Source organism: Manis pentadactyla, chromosome 13 (assembly GCF_030020395.1).
Source record: "Manis pentadactyla isolate mManPen7 chromosome 13, mManPen7.hap1, whole genome shotgun sequence".
NCBI classification, from domain to species: domain Eukaryota; kingdom Metazoa; phylum Chordata; class Mammalia; order Pholidota; family Manidae; genus Manis; species Manis pentadactyla.
In genome coordinates this window covers 194,733-217,390 of record NC_080031.1, presented here as the reverse complement: position 1 = coordinate 217,390, position 22,658 = coordinate 194,733, and the positions used below count along the sequence as shown (strand labels likewise).

The 22,658-nt window shown below is 37.1% G+C and overlaps 1 protein-coding gene across 5 annotated transcripts in view; it reads right to left on the bottom strand.

Moving 5' to 3' along the window:
* Window positions 1–22,658, bottom strand: part of SIK2 (salt inducible kinase 2) — a 120,447-nt gene that overhangs the window by 25,058 nt on the left and 72,731 nt on the right. For 4 of the 5 annotated variants that reach the window (XM_036919705.2, XM_036919706.2, XM_057490660.1 and 1 more), the window contains exon 4: window positions 10,186–10,347. In XM_036919705.2, coding sequence (XP_036775600.2) covers window positions 10,186–10,347 — 162 coding nt within the window. Of the gene's footprint in view, window positions 1–10,185; window positions 10,348–14,147; window positions 14,496–22,658 lie in introns of those variants that run through there. The other variant, XM_057490661.1, reaches the window with a different exon arrangement.

The window sequence follows — 22,658 nt, the reverse complement described above, 5'->3', positions numbered from 1 at the left end:
AGTATAGGTATGTAAGTACACTTACATTTTAAGTAGACAATATATAATGTTTTAGGCATGCTACTGAAATTTAGTAGGTGCTCAATAAACAGTAATTTAGTAAGTCACTAGAATTCTTCTTACTGTATTACTTACCTATTTTCCCCATCAGACTAAATTCCCTGAGAGTAGAAAGGGGAAATGATAATGTATCTGTTCCCCTAGCTTTAGCATTCTGTTTGTAGCCAGCAACTGTTCAACAGTTTGCTGAATGACTATGTTGTCATCATCTCATGAAACTTCTATGTTCTATGTCTCTACTGTGTTCCAGAAGCTGAAGATGATTTCTTCCTAATAACCCTGTGAGGTATCCTTATTTTAGGGGAGAGTAAGGGTAGGAAGTTAAGTGCCTTAGATAAAGGTTATTCTAAGTTGCAGAACTGGAATAGAAACCAAGTCTGACCACAGAGTCCTCACTGTTAACCACCTTGGCACAGCTATTTGTAGCTCTTTTTGGGCAAGTTAATAATTATCAGGTTTAAGATGTGGCAATGGAAAGTCACTTAAAAAAAAAGCCTTTTTATTTCTTCACAGGAATCTGGTTAATTTGCTTCATTCTTGGCCTGCAGCTTTCTGACTAAAAGCATATAGTGAAGTGAGGGGTGAGCATGAGGGGTGAGGTAGGAAAACGGCACAGCTTTGCAGGTTTTGTTTCCTACTGCCATTTATTCAAGTGGAATGGACTGATGTTTCATCACACCAACCAAATTCACCCATTCACTCCCTCATTAAACATTTGAGTGCACATGTGTGTCAACTACTGTGCAAATAGTAACAGACCCTAACATCACCATCTGACTTTTTGGAAAGCATTATGCAAACAATCACTTGGGACTTCCCCGCTTTTTGCCAGACCCAGATCCAGCCTGGCCTTGCTGGAGAGGAAACATCCTTCCAGTTCAATGTCTTTCCCAGTGCTCTGATCTACAACTTAACACCTAAAATAATGCTACCATGTACCTCAGATGTATTGTTTCTTGTTTATCATAAAACTTATGCCATGTAATGTTGGACTCCCTATGATATTCTTAAGCCTGTAGTTTTGAAATAATTGTAGACTTATAGAAGAGTTTCAACAATGAGAGAGAACTCCCTATGCCCTTCACCCAACTTGCCCTCATGTTACCACTATACCTATGTCTATTAGTAAAAGGATCAAAACCAAGAAAGTAACATTGACTCAATACTACTAACTAAACCACTACTAACTAAACCATGAACAGTACAGATCAAGTACTTTGTAGACTGTCCCTCAGTTTGTGTTGCCTGATGCTTTCTCACAATTAGATTAAGATTATAGGTTTGTGGGGAGACCATCACAGAGGTGACATGTTCTCTGTGCGTCGCAATAGGGGTGCCTTATGTCTAACTATGTCTAATTACCAGTGGGGTTAACCTTGTTCTCTTGATAAAGGTGGTGTCTGCTGGGTTTCCCCATTGTAAAGTTACAATTTTTCCCTCTGAAATTAGTAAATATTTTAGGGAAGATAAAATGAGACTACACATATCCTGTTTCTCCTTAAACTTTTATATACTCATTTTAGCAATCACTGGCAGATCTTGATTGCATCAATGATCACTGTGGTGTTCTAATGGTGAGTTTTCATTTCCCTCATTCCTTCTATACTTATTAATTACAATTTTTCTGTCAGGGAGAGTTGTCCCTTTTTTCCTATTTATTTATTTATTCATTAAATCATTTACTTATAAATGTCAAGATTATTTTTTTCTTTCATTATAATTCAATTCTATTTTTACTTATTTTGATGTTCAAGTAGTTCTAGCTTTGGCCATTAGGAGCTAATTTAGTTATATCCTTTCAAAACACCCCTATCTTTAAAATTTTTCTTTTTATTTAAAATATTTCCTCAATCCTCTGGTACCAGAAGATGTTCCAGGCTTATCCTGTATTATCCCTGTCCCAGCCCTGGAATCAACCACTTTTCCAAGGAGTCCTGCTTTCTTCAATAGAGGAATGCTATTTAGAAGCCAAGACTAGGACCTACATGTGCTCACTGCAATTGGGATGTCACTGCTTCTAGGTCTTCTTGGAAGACACTTAGGAACCATATGTATGAAGGCTAATCCACGTACACACACACCTACATTTATTTCTGTATCTACCTACTTGTATATGTATTCCAAAAACAAAAACAATCTATAAGTTCATACTGATACTCTCACTCCAGGGTTTAGTCTAGCATTATTCTGACACTATTTTAATTCATACATGATTGACTGAGAAACTCTGGTAAAATTTTGAAGGTCTATAGGAAAGAATTCCTCTGCAGTAATTTTTCATCTGTGTGGGAGAACTGTTTGAACTCTTCCTCATAACATACCTTGAGTTTGTCAGATCAAACCATGATTTTCAATATTTCTTAAAGTAGGAAAAAAAATTGTTCTCAGAGAATCTCTTAGCCTCTCAATTTTAATAAAGTTCAATACAAAATCATAAAACGTTTCAGAAACAAAATGACAACATGGTCTTGAGATATAATCAAATCCAAAAAACATTTATATCATGCCTACCTTGAGCCAGGAATTACACACTTGGCATTTTTATGTATATTATCTCATTTAACCACGATGGCCCTGTGACATATGACTGTCCTTACCTTACAAAGAGGGAAGTTGAAGCTGAAAGAAGTTAACTTACTTGCCCAAGTATCACCAGCTGCAAGTGGTTTAGCCAGTAATTCAAATACAAATCCTTTGAATTCCAACCCGGGTGTTCTTTTTTTTTATTATAACACAGATGTTCCAAGAATGCCAGCACTCAGAGAAGCTTATTTCAACTTAAAATGGGAGGTAAGAATGTCATAAGCCCAGGAAACGTCCTTTACATTAAATAGTCATAAGAGATTTTCTAATTTATCCCTCTGCTAGCAACACTTGCAATTGAGGGCTTTCTCTTCTCTATTGGATGTTAACAGCATCCTTCATAAAGTGAATGGGAATAATCAAGATGTTTCCAAAGTAAATAGAATATATACCTACACTCACTTTATGAATCTATACTCATTTTAAGAATGCATGATGTGTTAACGTAGGGGGGTGCACAGGAAAGGCAGTATAGTACAGAGAAGACAAGTGGTGACTCTATAGTATAGCATCTTACTATGCTGATGGACAGTAACTGTAATGGGGTGTGTGGTGGGGACTTGATAATGGGGGGAATCTAGTTACCACAATGTTGCTCATGTGATTTTATATTAATGATACCAAAAAAAAATGCATGATGTGTTAAGTAGACACATCTTGTCCTCTTTATGTGAAGATGATATATGCTCACATCCCTACAATGCAAAGGCATGTCCTCCAAGATTTTACTCTAACAATGGTTTTGAAATTTCCTGACGTATCTACATTCCATCACCTGGTTTCTGTGCACCTAAAATGTCAACAGAAGAACTACAGAAAAGATCAATTACTGGTGACTGACTCCCATGGAAATCATCTTGGCCTCAAACTCTAAGCCCTCTAATTATCTCTTAGCTAACTAACCAGTAACAGACCATGGTTTTATTTGAAAATGGTACTAGAACTGATATTTCTGTGTTCTGCTTTAAATTTTGAAAATGACTGACCTGTATTTTCCCGATAAGAAACCTATTATTATTACTGTCATCACTAAATTATACAAATTAGCAGTGCTCAAAGATCATTAGCAAAGAGCCAATGTTTTAGGAACAACAGGGTCTGGCACCAGAGTAAATGAGCTGATCCTGATGATTACTGTCTTGTGGGACCAAGTGCATTGGAGAATTCTGTTGTGTCAGGAGGGGTGAAATGCATCAGGCATTAGTGGGCATACAAATCTTCTGGGGGACCTGTTAAAATGAGGATTATGATTCAGTAGTTCTCTGGTTGGGCTGGAGATTCTGCATTTCTAACAAGCTCAAACTACTTACCACTGGTCCCCAGACCACTTTTTGAGTATCCAGGAAGTTGAGAATAAAACATTGTGAAAAAGATATAGAAGATATTAAACAGTTTGACACTGTTTATTGTTGTAAAATAATTATAATGCCTAAATACTTTCAGGATTTTATTTAAGTGACATAAAGACTGGAGAAGACATTAGGTAAACTAGTTAAGTCATTTTTTTAAAGGACAAAAGCAAACAAAACATTGAAAACCAGTCTTGAAGCTAAGAAAAGGTAAATGATTTGTAGGAACCAACACAACAAATGCAATATTTAATCTCCAGCAGTGTGTTATAATGTTTAATTTATAATTTAAACAAAACCCCTACAGTGCAGCAGATGGCTTTAGGGTTAATTTTATCCCGGTTTCTAAAATTACTAGTAGAATTAGGCATCCAGTCTTGCTGAAGGGTTATGCTTCTTTTGTAATTACCCTAATAGGAGTGAAGAAGACAATGGAGGAAATGAAAGCTGACAAATGCAAGGCAGGAGTGGCAGAGATGAAGCTGACCACTGCACAAACCGGCTACTGATCAGCAAACACTCATGTCAGCACACAGCCCACGAGCAAGGACAGGCCAGCTGCACAGCTCACTTTGAAGGAGTCACCCCTCCTCTCCTGACAGGAGGGCAATAGGAACTGAGATGAAATGTGATATTGCTGGTGATCATGTCACGTGGTGAGAGTGAGGCATCTGTTTGTCCAAGGAGAGTTCAATGAGCTAAGAGGCAAGTAAATGATCTTCCTTGGCCCAAAATGGAGTGGGGAGGAGGCGAGAGATGGAGATCAAATCAAAGCCAGAGGAAACATGACCTTTTGACATGTCTTCCATATTCCAGGCTTAATCGGCTGCTACTGACATATAGGCTTGAAGGGTAAAGACAAGATCTCACTGTGCTTGCTGATGCAAAGCTCTGTTTTACATAACAAATGGTAGACTTTTAATAAATATTTACCAATAAAACCTGTCTCGGCCTCCCCAACCTTTTTTCAGTTCTGAGGCACAAAACTGGAATTATATATACAGAAACCCTGTCTCCAGGTCTTCTAGATAGTTGGAAGGTTGTCAGGCAGCAATAATGGCAGATGATGGGCTACTCAGAGATCCTGGGTCAGTTCAGAAAGGAACCATTCCTCTTGGGCTAAAGACAAGAGATTTGTGATACACAGGCCAGGTCATTTGGGCTCATTACACATTACTAATTACATTTAAGGACCCTCTCAGAAAAAAAATAATTTCCATCAAGCAGAGACAATTTAGAATATAAATGATAAACTTTCTCTGTTCCTCTGGGATTTGTATTAGTGAGGCTTTCAGGTCTTGGTAATTAAAACAAAACAAAACAAACTTGGTGAGGGGCGTCATATAGCTATCAAAGGATCAGGATTTGTTTTCACATTGAATCAATTACACATTGAATACAAATAATAGCGACCTTTTATTGAGTGTTTACATGGTGCCAGGAACTTTAACTAACAATTTATTTAAGAAACACTTAAAATAGCATGAACTATGTACCAGGCACTATCCTAAGTGCTTTGCAAATATTGAGGAATAACCATTATGAGATATGAACTTCTATTATTCCCTCTTTACAGATAAGGAAACTGTGGACAGAGTAGTTGGGGAATGTGTTCAAGGTCATGCAGCTAGTAAGTGGTAGAGCCAGGGTTCCAACCCAGGTACCCTGGCTCTAGAGCCCATCATTTTACCCGCTACCCTCCCTGTCTCTAACACTACCACGAACCCCTACCACAGTGTTGAGAAGCAGATTAATCTCTGTTTATTAGATATGGAACCCTGGGCTCAGTGACATTAAATAACCACCCCACGTTCACACAGCTACTAAGTAGTACAGCCAGAATTTGCACCAGTCCTGTCTATATCAAGCTTCACTCTCTTCATGTGAAGCCTTGTTTGAATTCTGATACTTTCTGAAAACTTCCTAAGTAATTCATACCTTTTTATCCTTATCTGTATATTTATTATAAACATTTCAGATTAGGAAAGTTGAAGAATAAAACTAAATGCCTTTCCCTTATTTATTCTCAACTTAATGCCTGTGTGAGTCATAGCCAAAATAGCTAGGCGGAAACAGTACTGCAATTAGTAAAACTAATGAAAGCCCTCGTATTCTGTCTCTTACTCTCAATGTCCTAACGCTTGTATTTTGCAATTTATGGAGGTCTCATAATTGAAAAATTGAGCACACACGGGTGTAGGTGAATCCATGGCTCATAAATGTCTGAAGTCTTTACCCACTGGAGGAGCATAAATTAGAAGCTGATTTCAAAGCCTTGTTTATGTATTTATTAAAATGAACCAAGTCTGATACTTCTAGTGCATTTTCTGTCTTACAAACAGGGACAAATATTTTAATTTACACCTAGTTCTGGTGTAAATTTCAACATACAAGATGGCTAAACAAGTTCACTGATTTAGCCCATTCAGCATTAAAAATCTTCATAAATACAATAGATAGAGAAAGTATAATTTGAGGGAATAATTTTGTATTTATTCTGGGTTATTACAATTTTTCCATGGGGCCCTATCTTTCTTACATGGGTTAAGAGTCCTGTAAAATCAAGAAGGATCCTCAGAGATCAGAATATGATGTTTTTAAGGGGAAGCAGAGTCATAAAAAAGTTATGAAATCTATGGATCAAACTAAATACCCTGGAGAAATTCTCCCACAGAGTTGGACAGACATACACTTTCGATGGCATGTGGAATTCTACATGGTCTGGCTCTGCCTACCTGTCCAGGCTCCTTGCCCGTCATTCCTCACTGGCACTTGTGTTCCACTAGTTCTGCTCTGCAGTCATCTGACATGCTCTGAGTCCTTTGGCCACTGCCTCCCGGCCCCCGTCTGCTTGAGCTGACATCCCTGCCTCCCCACCCCAACACTCTCTCCCCAACCCCCTTTCCTCCTCTCCCCTATCCCAGCACAAATGCTTTCTGTTCAGTCATGTATTAGCTAATGATTTCCCTGATTCTTCCAGGCAGAGTCAGTCTCTCTCCTAGCTTCACGGCCTTTACAACAACTATCTTTTCAGGTTTTATTTACTTAAAGTTCTGGTTCTGGATTAACTCCTTGAGGTGAGAGCAGAGTGGAGCTTTTTGCATTGTTGTTCTTTTTGAAATATCTGAATCTCCAGAACTCAGCTCAGGAGTATAATAGATGCTTAACAAACATTTACTAAAATTTCAGGTAAATGGTGGTGAGGATAACAGAGAAAAAATGTGGGCAAGAAGATATTTGAGTGCTTGGGTAGACTGTGTGCCCGTGCACATGTGTCCACTTGGGAGATATGCAATCAGGGAGGGACACTATATCTATAAATACAGAATGATGGTGCCCAGAATTCAGTCAGTGAGTCCCCCTCGAGGAATAACTGACCAACAATGCCTGAAAACTACGAAGCGGTGTAGTGGGGGAAGCACAGATTCCGTGGTCAGGGAGAAGAACTCTGCCTTCTGGCTCCACCACTCACTCTCTGAGTCACCTTAGCAGGGGATTCAATCTCTTTATGTCTCAGAGTGACCACCTAACAACTGGCTCACAGGGCGCTGTGAAGGTCAAGCGGTAAAAGCGCCCAGAAGAGAACCCAAACTGTGGTGGCTCAGTGAATGTCAGCTGTTACACTGGCTTGACCGGAGGACAGCATCAGGGTGCTGACAGTTTGCCTGTCTTCTGGATAAAAATTAGAAGGTCCTGAAGCTTAGATATTCAAAAACAAAAATAAAAACAGCAAAAACAAATAAAAGACTAGATATCAGATAAAGACATTAAAAATACTCAGTTTACCTACTATAAAATAGTCAGTTTATCTGACTGTAAGTCAGAATAGCAGGAGACACATGAGTCAAGCAAAACTTGGATACACCCTTCAGGGGATGGTTCGTATATTTCATTTGCAAGTTTCTTCGGTGTTCTATTCTGCATGTTCTTTTGCGATGTTAGTGACAGAGCACTTTGTAATTCCTCTGGCATATGACTCACACTGCTAACCTTTCTCTGCCTAAAAAGACTCCCAGACTTCTCTGGGAGAAGACTAAAAAGACATCTCTGCCTAAAAACACCTCCTCTGAGGTATTGTTTTGTGAGTTTTCCATTTTGGTGAAAAGGTAAAGAAATGTAAAGGCAAAGCCAAGGTTTCCCCCTTTTTTCTACAGAGTTAGGAATTAATAGCCTTCTCTGAAGAGGGCAATCTTAGAGAGGCTGAAGCTGTCAAGGAGAAGTAAACAGAAAATTCCAGTGAAGTGCACTACAGATTGGTCAAGATAGTGAAATGAATGAGACCAGTGGGCAGGGTCAAAAGAGAAAGGAAAAAAAATAACACAGGTAAGAAACTATGGAGGCACTAATGGTGTGGACTGCATTTCACAGCAAAAGTAACAAATCTTTACATATATAATGGGAATGTAACAAATGAACACGTTTTCAGGCAATCCCTTTAGGAAAAAAATCACAGACTATGGAATGAGAAATCCATTCCCTCCCTGAAACATAAGTAACATTGGTATTTAAAATCATTATTAAAATTAAAATGAGTAAAAGTTAAAGTAAGTTGAGTAAAAATTATTTGCCTTCTCCCAAATGCCCAAGGCAAAAATAAGAAATGGCATAGAATAAGCCAGTTAAATGCACACATCAGAGGCTTTTAAGTTCTGTTTTACACTACAGTACAGCAAACCAAGGCAGTTGCCTTCTCCTTAAATTTAGGATATCCAGTGGGCACCCACCCTAGTTTCCTGGTCAACTCCTCTCATCTGGAGGTCTCTCTGTTCCTCTTTAGAACAACCCTAGGATAAAACCACTGCTTCCGACATCGCTAAACTTCTGCTTCCTGCCTCTTTGTCTTCTTGGAAGCCCTAACTAAAATAAAGTCCCCCTCCGCCCCACACCTACAGCCTCTCCTGCTGCTCTAGTTCGGATCCACATTGTCCTGCCTGGACTACTGCTTTTGATTCCTCATCAACTTTCCTGTCTGCTCTGCCCACATCTACCACCTGTCTTTGCTGCCATAGAGGGACATCTTTCTAACACGCAAATCTGATCATGTTACCCCCATCCCACTTCACCCCATCCCCACCCTAAAATTTTCAATAGGTTACACTCCAGATAGCCCAAAGAATAAAATCTTTGCATGGCATTCAAGACCCTTCATATTCTGGTCTGCATCTACCTGCTGCTCTGTAACAATCCCCTATGTCTGGAATTTTACATTTAAGAAATATTGAGCTATAGTTCTCCACTGTTCCAATTTCAATCTCCTTCTCTCTTATACCTGTGGTATTTACACAGTTTGCCTGCCTGTTTGCAATATCCTACTTCTGTTTGCCTTCCTGGCAAGCGTCTAACTCATCTCTCAAGTCTAAGTTCAAATAGTTCCTTCTCTGGGAAGCTTTCCTGACTTCTCAGGTAGACTGTTTTCTTTCACCTATATTCCTACTACAGTTTATACACATATTTTTGGGAAACTATCATATTATATTTTAATTATTCTTATCTTCCTACTCAATGATTAAGACAAGAGGAAACGACTTTTTAATTTGTATCCCTGTACCTAGTGTAGCACAATACCTGGTACATAAGTATTTACTCAACGAATGAGAGTTTTGACCTCGTGGATAAAGATAGTTGGAATATAAAATATAAAAGCTTTTACAACTGTGAAAAGGGTAGGAGGAAAACTAGCAAAACAATCTCTACCCTTCACTTCCAGGTTATAACTCAAAGCCTTACTGTGTGAGAGTGAGGCGAGGTGCCTGTGAACCCAGTATTTCTCATCTACTTCCCTCACCTCCTTTGTCTTCTGTAACTGCAGCTACCAGCTGTAATGAGCAGAGCAGGGAAAAGGGCCAGCAGCTCACACTGCTCCTCTAGGCCTGTGAGCCGCCAGTCACTCTCACACTTAGCCAAGTGCACCTCGTCCAGCAGAGTGCTGCGACAAATCAGACTGAGGGTGCACGTCAGACCCCTATGTATTAATAATGAGTGAAATTAATGAATAGTGTATTAATAATAAGGAAATAATATTAGTTCCTCACTTATCATTACACACAGAACTGAGGAAATGTATAGAATACACTTTGCAAAAGCTTGATGTCACTGGGAGAAATGCTTCTGCATCTGCCTGCAGGTCTGTTTCTGCGTACTGGGTGCAGTGGCTCACACCTGCTCATGGTAGACCTAGCTGTGTCCCAGTTACCTGCTATTTTGATATTCATGTTGCTATCCAGCAGGAGATTTTCAGCTTTGAGGTCACGGTGTACAATCTTCCGACTGTGACAGTAATCAACAGCAGACAGGATTTGCCAGAATTTGCGTCTGGCCTCAGATTCATTTAACCGGCCATGATTAGCAAGGTAGTCTGTAAAAGAAGAGAGAATTTAGATAATTCACCACTACGACTACCACCAACACAACTACCCCACCCCCACCCCCAAGACAAAAACAAACAAAAAAACCCACTATGAGTATTCAGGATTTTCTTTCTTCAAAACACTTTTTAATGCCTAAGCCTGCCCTCTGTTCTTTTGTTAAAAAAATTCACTGAATACTTTTCCTAGCCACATTAAAATAACACAATTTATGTAAAACACAGAACATACATCTATTCTCTGACATCCCATCAGACAAACAATATATTTCTTTTAAACAGTCATCTCATGCAGTTACTATACAAGTCACCTGTAACATGAGATATGGTGGGTCCTGCAAGTGGCTTCAATAGCTCAGACCCTGTTCTCCTGTTAAATGGAGCAATTCTGTTCCATCCAAGAACAGGTAGACTTGCTCTCTAAACCAAACACTGTCATGATAGCTTTGTCTTCTAAACAAATATATTTTGTAAGATACATTAGCTGTCTTTGTGCAATGTTATAATTTCTATTAAAGCAGTTTCTCTGGAAATTAATTCTGTGTATGTTTACATGAATTCAATAAAACTAAACATTGTGACTCCTTTAGGTTTCACCTCAAAATCTGAAAGGCCTCTGGAATTACCTTTTGAGGGAGCAGGGGAGTCAACGTGATCTTGAAAAGTTTTTCCATTTAAGATTATTTTACCAAGTGAGGAATTGTATGGGTGAATCAATACTCAGTGACCTTCATACACTTTTTGCTCAATGCCATGTGGTTTATTTGTTTTCCAATTCTATGCCTTTGTCTCATGCCATCCTCAAAACTTATTATAAAATTTACTAACATTTGTACAGCACATTACAGCTTAAAGAGCATGTTCATATCCCCGTATCTCACTTAATCTTCCTAAAAACCCTCTAAGAAAACCTTTACTCTAATTTCCATTCTATAGATGAGGAAGTTGAAGATTACAGGGATTAAGTAATCTGGCTGAATTTGTACAATTGATAAGAGAACAGCTGTTCTGCAACTAGAACCTCTGACTGACTTTTTTTTCTTTCTACTATAACAAGCTTCTTTACCAGACTCCCACTGAAATCCTAATTGTCCTTTTAAAACCCTGCCCCTAATGAGTCCCTCACCACTTTATGTAGAAATAATCTCTCCTCTCTGAATTTCTTATCCCTTACAACACAGTCTCACACTGTAATTGTCTGTGTGTATATATATATATATCCCAGTGTGAGTGCATGCCTGGGTGTATACAGATAGACACACACATACACAGCCCTAACTCTAATGTACTGTTTTTTAGAACATAAAAGATACCTTCACTGAAGCTTTCTGAGAATAGGGCCATATCACTCTCTTCTGTACTCCCCACACTGCTTAAGCACTATTCACAAAACATCACAGGTACAGTACTTATTAAATACATAGCCGATTCAGGTTTTATCATGGATGGTATCATGAACCTTTCCATCAGCAGTGTGATAAAAATGTGAAGCAGCAGGACTATACTCTACACATCACAGGCTTTAATGTAAGCAGATGTTTTTTTTATATTCTCTAACTGCTATTATCACACATCAAGATGATCACCCTTCACATCTTCCCTTTGCCATTACAGAGGTCAGACAGTAGTCACCCATAATTCTGAAGTGAAAAAATGATTATGTAAGATTAAACATGTAGAATTTTCAGTTAAAATGTCTAAAACTGTCATCCGAACGACTATATCTAAGTAAACTGGCAAGTGGACAATGTGCTTTCTATTTGTAACAGTAAACCAGAGCCTCATTTCTATACTGGATGAGCTGGGAAACCCACAGTAAAGGGCTGGACCCTTGGACAATACTTACTGAGGGGCAAGCAACATGTTTTCTGAAGGGCTGATCTCCTGGCTAGTTAGTAATGTTTTGCCTAAGATCCCATACCAAATGCTACTTAAACTGTATCTCTAAATGAGACAATTTTTCCATAAACAACTTCTCCAGATGGACAAAATTAATTTCTGTTGAGAATGCTGAGTCAGTGTTGGTCAATGGAAAAGATTTTTGAGATTTGGGCGACACAGAAGTTAGCTCCAATGTGAGTAAGTACAAGCGAATAGATATGGAAAAAGAACACAAACTACTGCCTACAAAACAAGTACAGGGAAGCACAATAGGAATCTACAGTAATTGACTCTTTTTTTGAGCCCATCAATCTAAACTGGTACTACCACAGCCAGGGTGGAAGAAAAGTTTTGAAGCCTGGCAGGAAGGGTATGGTCTGAAAAACAAAGGCTTGGAATATGGGAACCTAAAATTACCATGCAAAGCCACAGTCATCACGTGTCAATAAATATACCACACACTGTGAGAAAAACGACAATAACTACCTTCTAGAGACTGAGACCGACTACATAAAGAGTTGGTATTTTCACTCCTTAAGCAAAAATCTTGGCAAGTATTCCAGCATATCTGTGATATTTCCCCATTCTCTATGATTTCCACAGTGTAGGCATCCCTGAAAACTGTATCATCTGCTGAGAAATCAGTAATAGAAGTAGCAGAGGCAGAAACTTGTCGCTGCAAATAACATCAGTTTAGGGATATGACAGTATCCTCCGGGAGGGCATGTTACCAATCCAAACTTCTCCACATAACATACAAAAATCACACTTATGATCCACATCAAAAACTTCACTTAATTATGGTTACAAAATAAACTTATGAGTGCAAAAGCAATTCTCTATACTGATAGCCTACATGCGTATCTTTGATGACTGTATGCAGGTAAAAAATTTTTTTTTCCAATGTTTACATTTGTTTTAACTGCTAAGTGAGATGCAATTGTATGTTTGTTGATTTTAATAACAAAGCTTTTAAGGTTATATTTTGTATATCTTCCCCCCTATTTTCCTTTTATGGTAATTGATTTTTATTGTATTTTACAAAAATCATGGTCTATGATAGACTAGAAATTTTAAAAAATGGGTATTTCAATACTGACAATTTGAGAAGTAGTGGTATAGATGAGTAAATCAGTAATCGCAATATACTGTGATAAAGGCTAGTACAGGAATAAATATATCTTAATATTTCTGCAGATGTCTTAACTTTTATTATGAAAATTTCAAACACACAAACAGAATGTAAATAGTATAATGAATCCTCCAGACTTATGAGTATCAACATTTGCTTCATTTATTTTACCCCCCTTTTTTTTTTGTAGTGACCTGAAGAAAATCTTGGCATCATTTTGTTTCACTCTAAATACTTTTGTATGTATCCCCCCCCCAAAAAAAGTGACATTTTCTTACATAACCACAATACCATTATTACACCTAACAAAATTAACAATTCCTTAATATCATCTAATATAACTCATTACATCAATATAATCAATTCAAATCTCCCCAGCTGGCATATTCAAATCAAAATCCAAACAATATGTATGTTTTGTATTTGCTCATTTTGTCTTTGGAGTTCTTTTATTCTGGAACACTTCACCCTCTTTCCTCCATTTTCCCATGCTACTGACTGTCTGAAGAAACTGGGTCAGTCTTCCCACATTCTGGATTTGTCCTTTGCTTCATCATGATATTGTTTAACTTACTCTTCTTTATTTCCTATAATTTGGATCAAGTATAGAGAACAGAATAGATGCAGGCTTAATTATTTTGGAGGGTAGAAAGAAAGTATCATAGGTGCATCTACTTGAGAGGAATCTGACATCTGGTCCTCCCACTTTTAGGAGTATTAAGATAGATAAATGAGTTCTGGAGAGTGAAAGCTTGATCCTTCAATTAAAGTTTCTCACCATTCTTTCTCTTAGTATCACGGTTCTTGAGCTCCAGTGTACATCAGAACACTTAGCGAGCTTGTTGAAGTAGATTACTTGGACCCACATCTGGAGTTTCTGACACAGTAGGTGTTGGGAAGGGTCCAAGAATGTATATATTTCTCAGACATGTCCAGGTGATGCTGAGATGCTGGAGTGGAGGCTGCCCTCTGAGAGCCACGGCACTTTCTGTAGCATTCACTGGCAGTTGTATTTGAATCGATTATTTTATTAGGGGCTGTAAAATTGTGATGTTCTAATTTTTTTATTCTTGCAGCCTTTATTACATGAAATTTTTCTGTTGTTAGTCAAGGCTGTTTAGTTATCCTAAAATACAAGTAAAATAGGTCAGGAAGGATGAATGCATAATTCTTCTTCCTCGAGTACCAAACTTCAGAGTAAGAGGTTGGCATACTAGCTAGCTACCTTCAAGGTAACTATTAAGATTTGTATGTTTTTTTTTTTTAGCTTTCTTTTCTCTTATTTAAGATTCTCTTAATTATCATAATTAGTGCATGGATTTTTATATATTCAATTTGTTTCAACCAACTACAGTCATGATTCTTTTTGATGCTAAATTGTCCTGTCTTTAACCAGTAGGAATCCCTTTATGCTGTTCTTGTTTTTAATATGACCACAGAAGCATCAATACCTTTGTTGCCTTCTGGCATAGTAAGAAAGTCTTATGCATATACTGAAAAATTCCTGCCCCAAGACTGGGATTAGCTGTTTTTATGGGAAGCGGTATCTGGGTGTTCAGGGTGCTTTTTACTCTGGGCTGGTGCTGCTTCAAAGCCTTGTCAGGGACAGAGCTAAGAAATGAGTACTCTGAAGAACAACAAATATAACGAATTAATTCCATTTCAAATTTAACACTACAGGAATTACTTTGCTTTGATTTTTATATTTGTATTTTTTTCTCTTACATGAAAGATCCTGGTTTTTAAAATTCACAGAAGTTACCTGTTTTATCCTACAATACACATGAAATTGTTTCAAGACAGTTATACTAATATTAACAATAAAATCACTGAAGTTTGAAAGTAACATTTCTTTGCAGTTCTTTTCATCCTGGGATTATATTGCCCTAAGAATGTACAGTCCAAATACTATATTTTAAAGCTACTTGAAAAGCTATCTGTGTGGTAAGTTGCTAACATGGTATAAAGATCATACATTTATGTGTTTTGAACACATAAAGGGATTTTTTTCCTTTCTCCTATATTTAAAATAAATTTAACTTTATTTTCCGAATATGGAAAACACCTACCTGATTTCTGATGCCAAAGTTAAAACTATGCAACAGATGGTCTTGCTATATCCTATCCCTGTTCCCTTTCTCTGCCTTTAGGTCTAACTTTTTTTAATGAGTTTTTGGTTTACACTTTCTGTGCTTCATTTTGCATGTGAAAACATGTACCTATAATTTTTTCTCCCCACTTTTTACACAAAAAAATTTATCATTTCTGTTTGTCACTTCATAGCAATACACAGAAATCTCCCACATCCCTCTTACATCACTGCAGATACTTTCAGTATTTAACAGTATGGCACTAAGAATGAAGGCTCAGGAGTCAGGCTGCTGAGTTCAAACTACCTTCACAGTTGCTAACTATGTGACCTTGAGGAAATTACTTAACCTCCCAAAACCTCCATTTGCTAACCTAAAAATGGGGATAATAAAAGAACCCACCTTATAAGGTCATGTGAAGATTCAAAGGAAAAAAGCAAATAAAAAAACCTCTTCATGATGCCTGACAACACATAAATGCTCAAACATCTTAGCAGCTATTATTTCAACTATTATTATCACTACTGTTGTTTTATAATCAGGGGTTGACATAGGCTACCCTCCTTTCATGATTACTCTCCGCCCATCAGCCCCTTATAATGTGGTTTATATGTCTCATGCTTCATCGATATTGCTTTAAAGTCCACAACAACTTCCTTAGGCCGAAGCCAATTATCTTTTCTCACTTCTCATCTTTCATGACCTTGCTATTATATTTTACACCTAACTGGTTTACAGAATTAATCTCTCTCCCTGTTGATTCTATGTTTATCTGGTTTTCCTCCATCTCTTTTTCACTAATTGTCTCTTCTGTGTAGACATGTAACCACATGTAACTAACACAGTGTAATTCTGGCCCTTTGCCTTTATTTTTCTATACTCCTTCCCTCGTAGAATTAATCTAAACTAACACCTTCTTGTGGATAACCTCTGATCTGCTTTATTCTTAGATGGATGACATTAGCTCTCCTTCATACTCTTTGCAGTTAGTACCTGTATCAGGGGGCCTTGTTAGTCACTCCAGTCAAGATACACCTTAATACTCCATCCTGGGGCCTTTTGGTCACAGATTCTATTGAGAATCTAATGAAAATTATATTTACATATAAACATACACATAAAATTGTATATACAATCTCAAGGGGGTCTATAAAGTCTTAGGCTTACTCAGGTTAAGTAACTCTGCCTTGGAGGATTTCATCCATCGCTTATAATTTTTAGTACAAATAACCTCCAAGTTTGCCCAGTGCATCTTACCTTCTAGCAGTCACTCAGCTCTACAGCTTTCCTCCCTGCTACTGCCATGTTATCAAGACAGACCTCCTCTTCCTTTTTATAAACTTCATTACCACACTCTAAGTCAAGAGGTTCCTAGCACAGAAATTTACAAAGACTTCACATTTCTTGTTACTAAATTTGAAGAGGAATAGTGTTTTAAGGAATAGGACTACTATGAACTCTGAGGTTCTAATAAGGCAATCAAATTCAGTTCATTTGTTCTCTTCAAAATATTCTGAAGTCCAATTCTTTAAATTCCCAAGTTCAAAACTCCATTCAAATTCAAAACTCTACCCAAATCCAAAACTCTGAATGTTGTTCTCTAACACTTCTTTCCTCTGCTCAGTACAAATGTTACTGTCAAATTAAACTATTTCACTGGAAATCAGGATTGGTTTTGTCAACTCTGCTGGCTCTAACCAATCACTCTTGGATAAAATATAACTAGGAAAGGAAGTCCATGAAATAACCTGAAAACCTGAAAAACAGTTTTTAGCACATTAGGTATATACACCACCTTTCACTGTGAACACTAATAGAAAATGGATTAGGCATACGATATGTATTGAATTAGGATAAAATAGGTTATTTTGATTTTAAACATTAGATTACAAACTACTTATAATATTAAATTACATTAAATTTTTAACTTCGAGCTACATTTATGAATATGAAAATACAGATTTAAAAACATTTTGCTTTTTTCTGCTTGTGTTTGGAATTATATAATCATTTCAAATTGTGAGTTTGACAAAAATTAAAGAAAATTGTTGTGTGGGATACTCTGGCAATTAACTGAGATTTCAGTGATTTCCCTACATCGGCTGTTCACATCTGTTTGATTGAATTGGCTCTTCAAGCTATGTGAACTACTGAAGCAAACCATAGTCTTCTGAGAAGTGAGAAGAGTTTTAAGTCACATAGTTTGAAATTCTAAAGATCCTTTAGAAATGACATCTGTAACTATATGTTCAAGTTTTCAGCACCAAATAAAAGCAAATATGGTCAGGTCAAACTTTTCTAAAATTATTTATAATCCCCATGGAGAAGCCAATAGGTTGCAATATCTGATGATAGGAATGGATATCAAATACATGACTTCAAAATTTTTTCATATCTTTAATAAAATGCATAGGTAATAAAAATTTCTGATTTCTTTGTTCCTAGGGAGATTTCAAATTATAGTATGATTAAGTTCTGGAGTCAGACGCACCTGATTTTGAATGCTTTTTCTACTTCTCACTGCTGTATGATCATGGATGTTATTGAGGCTCTGGACTTGTATTTCTCAGTAATAAATCCCAAATTTGTTTTTTTATGGGACGGTGCTACCTTAAACTGCTCCACACGGAATTCTAACTTGATGGCAAAGAACTTTCAAAAATTGTTTTTTTTCCACATTTATCCCATTGGCTTCTGTCCATACACAGTGTTTTGTTTTTTTTTTTGTAGATAATTATTTTTTATTGAAGGGTAGTTGACACACAGTATTACATTAGTTTCAGGTGTACAACACAGTGATTCAACATTTATATACATGATAATTCTAGGTACCAGCTATCACCATACCAAGTTGTTACAATATTTTGACTATATTCCTTATGCTATACATTACATCCCGGTTACTTATTTATTTTACAATTGGAAGTGTGTAATTTTTTTTTTTTTTGTGAGGGCATCTCTCATATTTATTGATTAAATGGTTGTTAACAACAACAAAATTCTGTATAGGGGAGTCAATGCTCAATGCACAATCATTAATCCACCCCAAGCCTAATTTTCGTCAGTCTCCCATCTTCCGAAGCATAACGAACAAGTTCTTACATGGAGAACAAATTCTTACATAGTGAATAAGTTACATGGTGAACAGTACAAGGGCAGTCATCACAGAAACTTTCGGTTTTGCTCATGCATTATAGACTATAAACAGTCAGTTCAAATATGAATATTCATTTGATTTTTATACTTGATTTATATGTAGATACCACATTTCCCTCTTTATTATTGTTGTTTTAATAAAATGCTGAAGTGGTAGGTAGATACAAGATAAAGGTAGAAAACATAGTTTAGTGTTGGAAGAGAGCAAACGTAGATGATCAGGTGTGTGCCTGTAGACTATGTGTTAATCCAAGCTAGACAAGGGCAATAAAATATCCACATATGCAGAAGATTTCTCTCAGAACAGGGAGGGTGAGGTTCTAAGCCTCACCTCTGTTGATCCCCAATTTCTCATCTGATGGCCCCCCTGCGACTCATACACAGTGATTTTTTATCCTGTTGCATAACAATGTCATGCTGTCTGCAGTGTCTAATAAGAGTCTAGTAGTTACAACACAAAATATGCATTAGGAAAAACACACATTTCCAATCTGAAATATTTAATAGGGCAAATCAAGCAAGAAGGCTTGTAAAAATAAACTTGTACAAAGAACATGGTTTTTGGTCCAGTTTCTGTGTATATGCACAGATGTTTCAAAAAAAACAAAAACACATCTCAGTTATGAATCATAATTAAATCAATTACAAAAGAATAATGAGCATAGTAATGTATGACTACTTTGGGCCCTCAGTTGCACTGATTATCTTCAGGTCAAACTCACAGCACAATGGCTTCTCCCTCAAGGAATCTAATTAAGGAAGAAAGTCTGCCTTTTTGTGAATTTAAAGTGTAAGAGTTGTCCATTTAAGCCATTCATTCAAATAACACTTGAGTGGCTTCTTTGTGTAAGCCACTATGCTTAGCACTTTGCCTTCATGAAACTTCTACTTGGGTGAAGGAAGCAACAACAAACAAGTAGGCAGATCATAATCATAGAGTGTGACAAATGCCAGGGAAATCACTGATCAACTGGTAAGCATCTGGGGGAGGCCACTTCAGATAGGGACATCAGGAGAGGCATTCATGATAAAGCACTGCTTCAAATGGGAAGGAAAGCGTTCCAGGAACAGACGCAGACATGGATGGGCTACAGCACAGAGAGCAGGGAAGAGAGGAGGGCATGTGATGAGACTGGAGAAGGGCAAGTCCAACTCTGCAAGAATCTAGAAGCCTAAGAGGAGGGGCCTGTATTTTAAAATACTGGGAAACCAGTAGGTGAGAAACCTCATCTATTTTACATTTTAAAAGCACTTCAAATAATCTGAAACTGTCAACTCTACGTTAGTAAGCTGCACTGGGTCTGTTAAGCAAAAATTTAAATAAAAAATTTAAGCGCTCCCTTGGGGAATGGTCCTAATAGCCAGTGTGAGAGCCACAAGAAAATAAAATTCAATTCCTAAAGCAAACACAATTATGACACACATGAGAAAGAAGGTTAAAAAATAAAAACCTCAAGACAATAACAGAAGAGATGTCATGAGGCAATACCGGCTTAGAGACATAAGATGAGATACTGTCTAAAACACCATAAACTCTCTTAATTCCAGAACATTATCTGGGTCTTCTTACTTATTTTTATGTATGTAGTAACATTTCATTAACTCCCAGAACTGTTTTTTAAGGAAGTGATTTAAAAAAAATTTCTGTGAACTGAATAGCAAGGACAGTGCAGAGAGTCACATTTAATACTGCCAACTGATGATGTCATTTTGATGGCATTAAACATTCCAGAGAATTTCCTAAATAGGTATTTTCATCCCACCTATTTTTATCAGCCCTACAGGACCTCAAAGCCTGCTGTGAACTATTTCTGAGTAATGAATATGACTGGACTGATAAATGAGTCATGCTAAGCTAGTTTGAATGACTGATGTGTGCTATTTACTCAATTTATAGTAGTGTTACAACAATATTTATAAATGCAATCTGGTCACACATCTAACACATTCTTTGCACAGATAAATACATCCAGATAGCTATTTTGATATGTAATTATTTCTTAAGAAGGAAAGAAATATAGTTCAAAGAACAGACTATGGTTTATCAAACCATGAAGTTTTTAGGAATAAGTATTCAAGTGCCCAACTTGGGGAAAAAGATGCTGATGATAAAGAAAGAAAGTCTGTTAATTTTAATATTTTGGTTTCTTTGATATATATATACTCTAAAGACACATTTTAGCATTTTAGTGAATTTGGAGTGGAAAACAATGAAGCCAGGCTAGGGTGGTTCATTCCGGCACAGCTTAATCTACACGTAAGTGTAGATTAAGCTGTGCTGAGTAAGAACAATTTTTCACTGAAGCTCTTGGAATAAAGTTAGTTAAACAGCAAATCAAATTTCTCGGATAAACAAGTTCAGGAAAAGTCAGGCCCCTTATTTTATCAGCCAGTGGCTTGACTATGATGTATGTTTCCTGGGGTCCCATGCAGTAAGCAATAATGACACTGTGAAGTCACTTATGAAAGGGGAGAAAGGGGAACAGTGAAAGGGAAAGACTAACTGGAAAAAAACAAGACCCCAGCTATCTGCTCAACTACTTAGGAATCAGAGGACAGTTAATTCCGTAATGTACCATTACATGGTTAAAATATTTCTGTTCTCATTTCCTCACAGGATTCCTCACACTCCCCCACAGGATTATATATCTATACCCTCTGTAGTGTGACTGTGCAATGACTCCCAGTAGAACAGGTGATGTATATCCTTGCCCTATTGCTTTTGGTCTTGGTCATGGGGAATGTGTGTGTTATGACTTGATCTCTTATGTTTCTACCATCTACCATTAGAAAAATATGCCCCAAAATGAGAGACGTGTGGAGCAGATCTGAAACCAGTCTGAAAAAGAGCCACTGCAGCTGACCCACAGACAAAAAAATTTGATGTTAATCACTGAATTGTGGAGATGTTATATAACATTATCACAGCAGAAATAATCTGACAGAATTTCCAAGTTTAGAAAAAAAAGAGGTTTGCTTAGTTATAAAATGAACTAAAATTGCACAAAGAAATCTTTTGAACTTTTTTGTCACAATTTTCTGTGATATTTTTTGTTCCTTCTTACACATATACTGGTATTATTTTTATACATCTGGACGGCATCTTTAGATATCAAAACCAACCTGAATGAACAACTAGTTAGGAACTGCTCATGTAGACTGTATTACTTAATGGTTCTATTATGTAAGATGATATAAAAAAAAACTAGTTCCGGTGTCCTTTCAGAAGGGGGTCATTTGATCACTTTTTCCAAGCCAGTTGACCCACTATTAGCACCCAGACTTATCCAGTGCCTCCTATTACCGGGTTGATTGCTGGGAAAGTGGGATAATACATAGATAGGCATGGTCCTGAAGAACCCATTACAATTCAGTTGCAAAGGAAGATAAAGTAGACAGAGGGGTTAGTTATAGTAACTCCTAAGTAAAGGGAGTAAGAAGAACATAGCTCCAAAACAACATGGATTGATGCTGAAAACACTGGGCTCTATTGTCAGCTCTTAGCAAATCACTTAATCTTCCTAGGCCTCAATTTTTAAATATACCTAATATAACTTTATATAACTTCCAAGGTTTAGGTTTCTTTTTAATTCAATATTAATACTTCAATGGATATCAACTTTGTATAAAAATGTGACTTCACATTTACCCTTAATTAATTTTTTTTGTAATGAAATATATATAACATAAAATTTACCATCTTAACCATTTTTCAGTGTACAGTTTTCCCTTGGTTTATTTTTATCTCCTTCCTTTCCCTATAATTTCTGGTACAAAAACCTAAAGATAGATATATTGGGGTGGGAACTCTGACATTACTATTCACTCAGCAGCGAGGCTGAGAGGACAGAATCCTAGTTGGAAAATGACTGTCGGAAACCAGAGGAAAACAGATCAAATCCAAGAGGCCCACAGAAAAGATAAAAGGTAAATGGCCCCAGTTTGGGCAGTATTTCAGGGACCTAGGCAGGAGAGCCTGCATCTTTACCTCTGGTAGTTTTAGAAAAGATGATATGGCATTTCAGTGTGTCAAAGCAAGGGTA